This window comes from Gavia stellata, chromosome 3 (assembly GCF_030936135.1).
Source record: "Gavia stellata isolate bGavSte3 chromosome 3, bGavSte3.hap2, whole genome shotgun sequence".
Taxonomy (NCBI): Eukaryota; Metazoa; Chordata; class Aves; order Gaviiformes; family Gaviidae; genus Gavia; species Gavia stellata.
The window spans coordinates 71,386,650-71,397,736 of record NC_082596.1 but is presented as its reverse complement, the minus strand read 5'-3'; the positions used below and the strand labels follow the sequence as shown (position 1 = coordinate 71,397,736).

At 44.2% G+C, this 11,087-nt stretch overlaps 1 protein-coding gene across 1 annotated transcript; it reads left to right on the top strand.

Annotated features, from left to right (window-relative positions):
* Window positions 1–141: 141 nt before the first annotated feature.
* CCDC127 (coiled-coil domain containing 127) lies at window positions 142–4,904 on the top strand. The gene is made up of 3 exons (XM_059815261.1): window positions 142–158; window positions 549–677; window positions 1,345–4,904. The coding sequence occupies exons 2-3, from the start codon at window positions 557–559 to the stop codon at window positions 2,016–2,018; spliced, it is 795 nt and encodes a 264-aa protein (XP_059671244.1). The 5' UTR covers window positions 142–158; window positions 549–556; the 3' UTR covers window positions 2,019–4,904.
* Window positions 4,905–11,087: the final 6,183 nt, after the last annotated feature.

Here is an 11,087-nt window from a genome sequence, read left to right as displayed (position 1 = left end):
AGACGATCGGGAGCCTTTAGCACTGGGGCGAGTCCGTTTGTTGTCACCCCGCGCTCTCCCCCTCTTTCTCTGGGCTAATGGGCCGGCCCGGGAGGGGGCGGGGCCGGCAGGTAAGTGACAGCGATAACGCTCCGCCGCAGCTCCGCGCTCCCGGGTTGGTAGGTGGCTGTCCCGCGCTGGGGACGGCGGGCGGGGCCCGCGCCCCCAACCCGGATCGGCGTTGGGCTGCCGGCCGAGCCGGGGCCTGCACCACGGAGCGGCCTGGGGGCCTTGGGGGCGGTGGCAACATCAGCTACCGTGCCGCCGGCCGGGGGAGGGGGCGGGCGGTAACAGCAGCAGCAGCGCCGAGGCCCCGGGGGCCGGCGAGCCTCTCGCGGGGCGAAAGCGCGTCTGGGCAAAGCTCCCAGGTGACGGGGCCGCCGTTTGAGGGTCTCGGGCAGAAATACCTGTCCCGGAGCTCGCTGTGGTCCGGGTGAGAGGGTGGCTGTGGGAGCGGCCCGAGTCCTCTGCGTGCTGCTAAGGCCGTGTTTCTCTCCTGTAAATCTGAGGTGCCTTCATGAATAATTTAAATGACCCTCCTAACTGGAACATCCTGCCAAATCGACGAGAGCCCGGGGATGAAGGCAGCAGATGGAACTACGCCTTGCTGGTCCCCATGCTGGGCTTGGCCGCCTTCCGTAAGTAGCGCCCCGGCCTGTCTGCTGGAGCTGGCGTGCGTGGCCGCGCTCGGGTGTCTCACCCGCCAGCCGAAGGGCCGACTCTGAACCAGTACAGTGATAGCCCATCTAGGCGTTTCCTCTGGCCTGCTCATTCGTAATGTTATAAGCAGTAAGCACTGTTTATAACATTAAGGCAATGGCCATCTTGCACACATGGAATTTAATCCATGTTTACTAAGCTCCAATTTACAAAGCTCTCTCAGAAGAGTGGACGTATGATGTGATAGAGAGCCCAAAGGTGACAACCCAAGGAGCTGCTGGTGTGTATTTAGTTACTAGACCTGAAAAGTTCTCAGTGCAGTTCCTGCATTGGAAACCTCCAGTTTGTTTCCCCATAAATTTGTTTTCCTTCTTTCATCCAAGAAGTGTATGTATTAGCAATAAAAGACTAGGGGAGATTTTACTTCAAAGGAAGCATGGTCATTTAAAGTGACTTACTGTGAAACACAGACTCACAGAAATCCATTCTGCGGGACATACGAATAGAAGTGAGTATCGTTGAGGGGGGGCAGGAAAGAAAGTTTTTTACCACTTAGTACTTTCTTTAGAGGCATAGTTAATTAATCATACCCATCAACGTTATATGTGTTATGCTCATGTCTGAAGTCTCATTTATGTATGATAGGTTGGATCTGGACCAGAGAATGTCAAAAAGAAATAGAACGAGAAAAAAAAGAATATTACAAAAAACATTCATCTTTACAAAAAGACCTGGAAGCCAAATACCGGGATATAATCACAGAAAATCGTCGCACAGTTGCTCACTTGGAGTTGGAGCTTGAAAAGGAACGAAACAGAACCCTGAGTTACCGTGAAGCCCTCGTGTCCCAGAGTCGCAAACTAGTAGAAGAAAGAAGGATCCTAGAAGAGGAGCAGGAGAAGTTAGAGCGAGAAAAACAAGTCCTTTTGCACTCAGGAGCAGCAGGTAACTTGTACCAAAGTTGTCTGGCAAAGGAGGAAGAGTGGCAAAAGAGAGCCAATATTTTACTAAAAGAATTTGAAGAGGGACTTAAAGAAAGACAGGACATCTACTGCAGTCTTGTTGTACCCAGAAGCCAGAGACTAGAAATAGAGAAAAATCTGCTAGTTAAAGCAGCAACTGATCCTGTTGCTATGGCTCTACATATGGAAAGTGGCTTAAAAGATATTTTCAAACATGATAACTACTGTGGCAATCTGCTGAACAGAAACAAAAGTCAAAATGGAAAACTTATGTGGCTGTATCTGAGATATTGGGAACTAGCTATTGAACTACAGAAGTTCAAGAGGGCAGAAAAGGCCATGTTAGGAAAACAATAAGTAGGGGAAGTAATGGGATTTCATGTGATCCACCACGCATAGTAGGGACAATCACAGTTGTAGTCTGAAGCTGTTAAATTCTCCTACTGTGTTTCCATTTCTCCTCCTTGCTGCACTTGTGTTTGCATGGGACTTGTGCAGTGTTGGTGCCTTTCCTTTCACTGTCTAACAACTGATGCTCCAGTGAGCTACGCATGCTCTTAAACTCTATGAGTGTGTTTGTATTGCAGACTGCAGTGTAGTATAAAGATATGCCAGCTTCCATAGGTATCAGAAGCAGCAAAACAGAACACCATTTAGAGTGATTTACCTAATTGATGGTCATACTCCATCAACAGAGAAGTGTGATTTGTCTCCTGTAAGTGGGGTAGCACATTGTGCTCCTTATCCCTGATGTTCTACCTGGTGTCTCAATGCTATCGTTTTTTATTATTACTATTTTTTTAATTTTTGTTTGGTTGTTTAAACAAGACTGATTTTGAGGCAGATGTTTGGAAGAGACCGTGTTTGAGAAAACTGCTTGTCACATAAAACCTATGTGTATATACATACATTTATATAAATATATATATGTGTGTGTATAAATGTACGTATTAGTATTCTGAGAGGGGGGAATAGTATGATCATGTTTCAAATTAATCAGTCTTGCATTGTCTTCCAGCTTAATATACAAATAGTACTTTATGAATGAAACATCCAAAAGATGTTAATTAAAATAACACATAAACAGATTGATGAAAGTCTCACTGGAGCTAGGGATCCGTGCTTGAACACCAGAGAGTGTGTAAACTCGAAGTTATATTCTCATCATACTGGAGATATGTTAAGAATACTTACGTTTCTCTCTCGGTCAGGATTTTGGTTGTAACCCAACAGTGTGCCTGCATTATAGACGTCACCATGCTGCTGCCTCTGCATCCCAGCGCACTGGCTGGTACCTGGTTAGCTTGCAGGAGCCCCTGTGGGTTATAGCCATTGCACCTGGCTCTGTTCCTTGGATAGGTCCTGTTTGTTATTTGCAGATGGGAACCTAAATGCAACCTGCACTGGTAGCCAGCACCTGCCTCCCTGACTGTCGCAGTTTTCCCAGAACTGAAGTACGCTTTTCCATAACTCTTAAATTTTGAGCTTATGGTTCACCACTTCATGTACACGTGACCATGAAAACCTACAGATGTACAAGCTTTGCAAAGTTTTAGGGAAGGGGTCTTTTTACTTTAGTTAGCACAGTAAAATAAACAGATCTAGATTAAAAAAAAAATACCCCAGTGCATTTCCATGCTTGAAATCTCCTAAAACTTTGAGTATTTGGGTCCTTGTAGCAGTAGGAACCACCTTTTTTCGAACGTGCCATGTATTTTGGAGAATAACTCTTCTTTTTCTTCCTCCTTTCTAATCTAGCCTTAGACCCCAAAGGTGCGGTGTTTACCCGTTTGTTTATAACAACTGGTCTTCTCTGTTGCTTGACTTTGATTAGTGTTGGTAGGTTGTCAGTTAATTAGCAGTTCTTTTTTTACTGAGGGCTAGACTTCACAAACATGTTTTCTCTAGGCAATGAGCTACTGCATGGTCCGGAAGCAATCCAGCTAAGAGAATGCCCATCCAAGTTTAACAGAGAACTCCAGCAGATGTGGATTTTTCTCTTATTATTTCCTCCTGGTTTCATTTCAGTCTGGGCCCAGAAGTCAGCAGATATATCTTTTGAAGTAGTGTGTGCAACCTAATCCAGTTACTCAGCAAAAATATCTAACATGAAACAAAATTCTTAAACAGAATATATGTTTCTCAACTACTCAGTTTTCCCGTTGTGATTTTGCTTACCTTGGTGGTGCAATTACACTATTGTATTCATTTATTAGTCTCTTATGTACTGATTCTATTCTATTTTATTTTATTTTAAATAAAGTTGTAGTAGATAGACACATCGGGGAAAAAAAAAGGGGGTACCATCACAAACACCAAAAAGGCCGAAGTTTGTCTGGATGCCAAGCATAGACGGGTTGGGAGAGAAGAACGCACTTGAGTTACTATTGTGTGACAGCCTGAGCCAAGCTGCTGTAGCTGGCTGTATGCACATGCCCTAATTGCCCAGTAGAACAAATCAGTCTGAACAGCTAATTACCCTGTGTGTAATTCCTCCAGGATGTGGAAGGTGTCTGACCACACAGCTGTGGCGCATTTCATACATACGTACAGGCAGTTAAGCAGCTCAGCTGACAAACAGCAGCCAGTGAATCAATGCCACTGTATTTGAGACTCATGCCTTGACTGTGTACATATTCGTTAGTTCTTAATATTAAAAGATCAAACATTTTATGGTTTTTAATTTTTTTCATAGTTTTGTCATTGACATCACTCAAAATGTTGAAAGAAAATGTAATCAAGAGGGTAAAATACTCTTTTTCAGTATGAATATGTGAGTTGAAGCATCATATGCTCTATTGTACAGGGTTGGATGCAATGTAATAAATGTTTGACACTTGCTTTCACTTCTTTAGAAGTGTCAATTATTTGTATAACTAATTATTAAACTATTGTTCATGAACACTTTGCAGATAGTGTATTAAGACTGAAGAGTTATTTGAGGAGGATTTTTAAAAGTGTGTAACTGGTTTAGAAGCACCAGTGCTGTTAGTTTCTACCAAAACTCATGTTTGTTAGCATGTAACTTATTTTTGAAACATTCCCCCTTTGTAGGTTGTTATGTTGGAAGTTCTATTATGAGCTTTACCTTCCCCAACAACTATTGTTCTGGATTGATTATTTGTTTGGAAATGCCCATATATATATATATATGTAGAACGCAAGAATAATTTGTTTTTGCAATATTTAATGAACTTTTTTTGGTTATGAAAATGGTCACTCACCTGTTAAACAAATGGCAACATTAACAATAAAAACCCTTACATCTTTCTGCACTGTTTTGTAACCTGGGTGAGGTAGGTGGGAGGAGTGGAATTTGCTATTTTATTCTAACTTTCTAAGCAAAATGCACAATTTTTAAATTGGCATGTGAAGTTTTAGTTTTCGTGCTGAGAAGAGAATATGTTGGAAAGTTTTTTTCTTTCTTAGGAAAGAAGGGCATTGTTAAACAGAGAAGTGTGCCAGCATTAACTAAAGATGCGTGATTAAAGACGACATTCCCATTGAAACACTGGGGTAGTTCCTTCTGTCTGTCTGTTATGTAGGGTATTCTGCCTTCCTCCAGAATCCCTCAAATGTCTCATTCTGCACATCAGCTCCTTTTCATTTTCCCGTGTGGATCTTCTCGTCTTCCTGCTCTCTGTGAAGAAGTACCATCCAGCTGCTCTAGGACAGTGTTCAGACAGTCTGAGAGTCCTTATTCCCTTCATAAAAGATCCTTAATCTCTTTGTATTTGGCACAATCCTTTTTATTTACTCATCCCTCAGCTTCACATGGAGAATGCCATCCTTGTGAAGTATTAGAAATTAAGAAAAGTGTACAGCTTGTTACCAAACTGAGAACAAGAGCTGGTATTTGTTATTATAACTTCAGATTTGTTATTATAACTTCAGTTTAAAATTACCACACTGTTCAAGTCTTACAGTTTGGGGTTTCTTTTTAGTGCATATATTGTTCAGGTGGTTCGCACATCTGTGGGTGCAGCCTTTCCTGAAAGTTAGTAATATGCAGGTTGGAAGAGGCGTCTTAGGGCTGCAGTGGAATGGAGTGCTGCAGGTTCCTTTCCAAAAGAAAGCTCACACTTGGAGGCTGTGGTAGTGGTGCTGGGTTTGGTGGATGGGGCTCCAGGTGTCTACCTTACAGGCATCCAAGAAGGGAAGGTCCCTCAGGGAAGCCTTCAGCCTCGTCTGAGTCCTAGACGAGTGTGGGGCCCTGAGAGTAGCTACACACATGGGTTTCACCGCTTCACAGCTAAGTTGTCCCCAGTCCATACCTTGCAGGGTAGTAGCTGTGTTAATACAACTTTCTACATTTAGGCACAGGTAAGGAAATGCCCTGAAACATCTTGTGTTTTCAATAAAAGCCAAAAGCATGTTCTGTTTGACCTGTCTGTTGTGCAGTACAGCTGCTGTCCTGGGTGCATGCCATGCAAACAGGAACGCAAAAAACACTCTGGACCTATCATAATCTGATCAACCATCTTAATGCTTTTTCCATGGATTCTGACAACCAGGGTAACAAAAGCTTGGCCTATTAATGGGTGTCAAAGTGGCCTTATAGCTGAACCTGGGTGCTCTGAGAGTGAACAGCCACTCCAACTTGTCATTCAATAAACTACAAAAAAAACATAACCCTTGTGGGCAGTATTCACAGAACCGACCAAGGCCTCCTACTCAGTGACACATGAACATACCCTCTGGTTCTGAAGTGATTTTGTGAAAAAGAACTATCTGAGCATGTGGTCAGATGAAACTTGATCTGGAACTGCCACCACTCATCTGGAATTGAAAAAGGTTCGTGCTGAGCCAATTACCATCAAGGTCAGACTCAAACAAGGGGATCCAATGTCACCCAATCAATCCATTTCTCTGCAACCTGGAAAAAGATGGCTATGGATTCCACCAGAGCAAATGCCACGATGTGGAAAAAACAGGTTACCACCTTGGCCTTTGCTGATGACTCGGTCCTGCCAAGCAACACATGGGAGAGGATGCAATACATATCTCCCTTGTAGAAACCTTTCTGTGAGTGCACTGATCTAAAAACCCAGGAGGGAGAAATGTCATAGCTTTTTCATCAACCCTACCCATGACTCTTACACGATCAATGACTGCAGCCACTGGAAGGTGTTCAATATAAGCTGAACACTATTGCTCCAGGAGACTCCGAAGAATATGCCAGTTTGAAAATTTACCTCTGGATAGGGACATCTAAATCTGACTATTGAAAATTGATTATTGGTTTTCTAACATGGGAACAGCTTTGTCAAAACCTTTACAGAAAGCTCACAACTTTGAAGACCTATGTATTACCAAGACTCACATACTTGGTGAACCATGCAGACACAAAAGATGCAAAATCTGGACCTTAACACCAGAAAGGCTGTTAAAAAATGGTCACACCTCCCAGCTTGTACATGTAATTGCCTACTGTACAACAGCACTAAGGGTGGTGACCGACAAGTTACCTGTGTGGCAAACTTTATTCCAAATAGACATATAATCCTACTCACAAGTTACCACTGTCTGAGAAATTACTGTGGAAGGAGTTGTGCAAAAAGATTAATTACAGACAGATTATGGACAGCTGTTGGGGAAAGTAAAAAGATCACAGAATCACAGAATCATTAAGATTGGAAAAGACCTGTAAGATCATCAAGTCCAACCATCAACCCCACACCACCATGCCCACTAAATTATGTCCCGAAGTGCCATGTCCACACGTTCCTTGAACACCTCCAGTGATGGTGACTCCACCACCTCCCTGGGCACCCTGTTCCAATGCTTCACCACTCTCTCAGTAAAGAATTTTTTCCTAATATCCAGCCTGAACCTCCCCTGGCACAACTGGAGGCCATTTCCTCTTGTCCTATCACTGGTCACTTGGGAGAAGAGACCAACACCCACCTCTCTGCAACCCCCTTTCAGGTAGTTGGAGAGAGTGATAAGGTCTCCCCTCAGCCTCCTCTTCTCCAGGCTAAACAACCCCAGCTCCCTCAGCCGCTCCTCATCAGACTTGTGCTCCAGACCCCTCACCAGCTTCGTCGCCCTTCTCTGGACACACTCCAGCATCTCCATGTCCTTCTTGTAGTGAGGGGCCCAAAACTGAACACAGGATTCGAGGTGCGGCCTCACCAGCGCCGAGTACAGGGGCACGATCACCTCCCTACTCCTGCTGGCCACACCATTTCTGATACAGGCCAGGATGCCATTGGCCTTCTTGGCCACCTGGGCACACTGCTGGCTCATGTTCAGCCGGCTGTCAATCAACACCCCCAGGTCCTTTTCTGCCACACAGCTTTCCAGCCACTCATCCCCAAACCTGTAGCGTTGCATGCGGTTGTTGTGACCGAAGTGCAGATCAAACATTACTGGTAAAATAGCCTTGAAAGTGGTAGTTACTGTATACAGTACTATCGGCAACAACCAAACAACTGAAAGTACATGGTGCCTCTGGAAACAAAGTCTGTGGAAGAGTTTGAAGAGTGCGGAGGGATTGTGAGACCTGCCATGATGGCCATTTGCTGTCATACACCTCAAACAGCCCCGTACTCCAGACTGATCCCAGCCCAAGCCATCCAGCTGCTGCAAAAACCACTTCTTCACCCTTCTCTCTATGACTGCTCTTGTGGGTTCATATTTCTGAGACATGTCACTTCTAAACTTGATTTACACAATCAGAACAAAATCCTCATCTAAAGGGTTTGGTGCTTCATATTATTAAATACTACCTCCCCCTGGTGGCTAATGGCTCTTCTAGCCAGCAGCCTCAGCAGCACCTTCTGTTCCCATGAGCTCCTCTGGAGCACATCTCTGACGCTACACAGTCACAGCTCTCTGGTCCAAACACAACTGGAGCATAATAACAAGAAAGATGAGAAAAAACGTGGTGTTCGGTGACCAAGACAGAATGAACTCGTCTCCACCAAAGTGGATATTGCGGTAGACCCCTTTGCAAAGGTGGCATGCAGGAGCTGGATGCAGTTCAGCGACCTGTTAGCATCTCATTTTATACTACAGCACTGGAAAAGAAAACAGTAACAACCTTGATTAAAGAACACTGTTCATTGCTTAATGGACAACCTACAATTGTCTACATGTTCTGCTGCCTGCTAGAGAAGAGATGCGTGTGGTGAGAAAGATCCGAGCAATAGCACTCACTGGCTAAGAAATTTAGGGCGATGCTGGCCATCATGAGACCAGATAATTTGGTGCTGTCCACAGAAGCATTTCTACACTTATGCACCTTACCTGTAGTTCCCCCCAAAGTGATTCCAAAGATGAAATGTATTCTTCAAAGATGAAAGCAATATTTTTGGGATCTTCTGAACGTATGCAGTGCAACATTAAGGACAGCACATCTCCCTCCCTGGTGTCAAGAAGAGGAGCAAAACAAAGAAGAAGGATGATGCTGCTGGAGCTGATATTACTTCAGTGAAATATTTATATACGAAGCTGAAGTAAGTATTATGCAAACCACCAGTATATACAAAAATAAAGATTGTGCTTATTTCTGGAAGATAAAAAGGAGAAAAGTGCTGCATGGGCATCAGTGTCAGCTTAGTTCTGGATGAACTACAGCAGACATGTTCATAGTTTGTTCCCTTTAATTCTTTTGTGGCTAAGGACACTGCTACTTCCACAATAAACATGGACTGGCAATTTCTAGACATGTCAAATTGCTGAAGGAAATTCCCTGACACCATAAAAACACTCCAGAATGGGATGCTTGTGGAAGTCATTGTATATGACATCCCGCTTCTGTTGTGCTCCCAATAGCCTGAGACAGAGTTTCAATGACAGCTCAGTGCTGTCCTGTTTCTCCTCTGCGTGATACTTACGAGCACAAAAGGACTTCTCTCCCATCTGGAGAAGTTTGCAATCGCATGGAAAGAGATTTAGCCTCCAAAGTTTATTGGACTTCTCCAAAGCCTTCAAGGTATCCCTGCTTGAACTGCCGTGGGCTGACAGCAGCAGCCTTGAAGTACACACACGGGAAATCAAATTATGCCAGCTGAGGAGCTATGTCTTTCAGTTACTTATCAGGTAGAGTTTGAGAACAACAGAGCATAAAACTTAGATCAAGTTAAAGATCTACAGAACATTTCTTGGCAAGGTAAACTCCATAACCACCTGCCATTGATTACTAGCCTTAAAACTAAGCAACTCTGAAACATTTTGCCTGCATATCTCCTGTTCTAATATGATCGTTATTGTCCCGTAGGCTGGGGATTTTGAGTCTCTTCCTGATCCTGGGGTTCAGTGCTCCCTCTTTGAGTAGCTGGTCAAGGATTTTACCCATTGGCAGCTCATAAAAGGATTTTGTGTTTTCTCCACATATTTTAAAAGATGGTCCAAGCAGATTTTGCCAGGTCAGGCTGCCAGAGAGAACATTTCATTTAACCTCTGAATTGTCTCCTTCTTCTTCTTCCTTTTCTTCTTCTTCTTCTTCTTCTTCACTTTTATTACATCTTTACCACTTTACACTTCCAAATGAGAATCCTGTGCTTTCAGCATTTGGCTGTATGGTTACCACCATCTTTACATTTCCATCTTTTTCTGGTTTAGGCTTATCACACAACCAAGGGTAATTGTGATTGCTCTGTATGTTGCTTTGACTAGAAGGAAAGGACCATATTGTATTTCATTCCTGAAACTATGGCTGGATGCAAACCACATATATTGCCACTGCTCTCTGCTTTTCTCAATGGCTTTAAATGAAAGGAATTGGGTTTCTTAAGGAACAGACCCCTGCCCTGTCTTGCTGGTTGTTCCTTGTCGTCCCCTTGACAAGATCCAGCCAGAAGAGGTTCCCCCAGTGCAGTCCCCTCCAGCCCATGGCGGAGGGTAGAAGAAGACAGGTTCTTCAGTCAGGTCCTTCAGTCAGTCAACTCAACTCATTCATGGGACACAAGAACCTGTCCTTCTCCATGCAGGGATGGCTTCCTACACCTACAAGGTGAGTGAGCTGTGCTGGCCCAGGAGTGCCCGCACCATTGTGAAGAGAGACCCCCTGCAAGGTGAGAAGCAGGAGCGGCTGCTAGGTGGTCAGCCTGGGAGAGGATGTCAGGCCCCACTTGAACCCGAGGGGAGGAGGGCTTATCTCCCAACCAGAGACAGTCCCCTTGGAGCCCAGGCTACATGTTGGGGGCTGCCCATAACCATGAGACCCTCAACCCAGGTGGGTACCACACTATGCCTGGGCCTGGCCCCACAGAGGGGAATTGGGCAGCTCCATCCTTGCTGTTGTCTTGATTTGCATCCCCAATGTCCTTCTAATGCCATTTCTTTTCTTTACTGCTACCCTCTCTCATACTCTTTCCTAACATCTTCTTCATCCTGCGAGATGAAAGACATTTTCATCTAAGAAAAGTAATATGCCCATATTCTTCCACAAATGTGTATGTGTGTATACTCCAGCAAAAT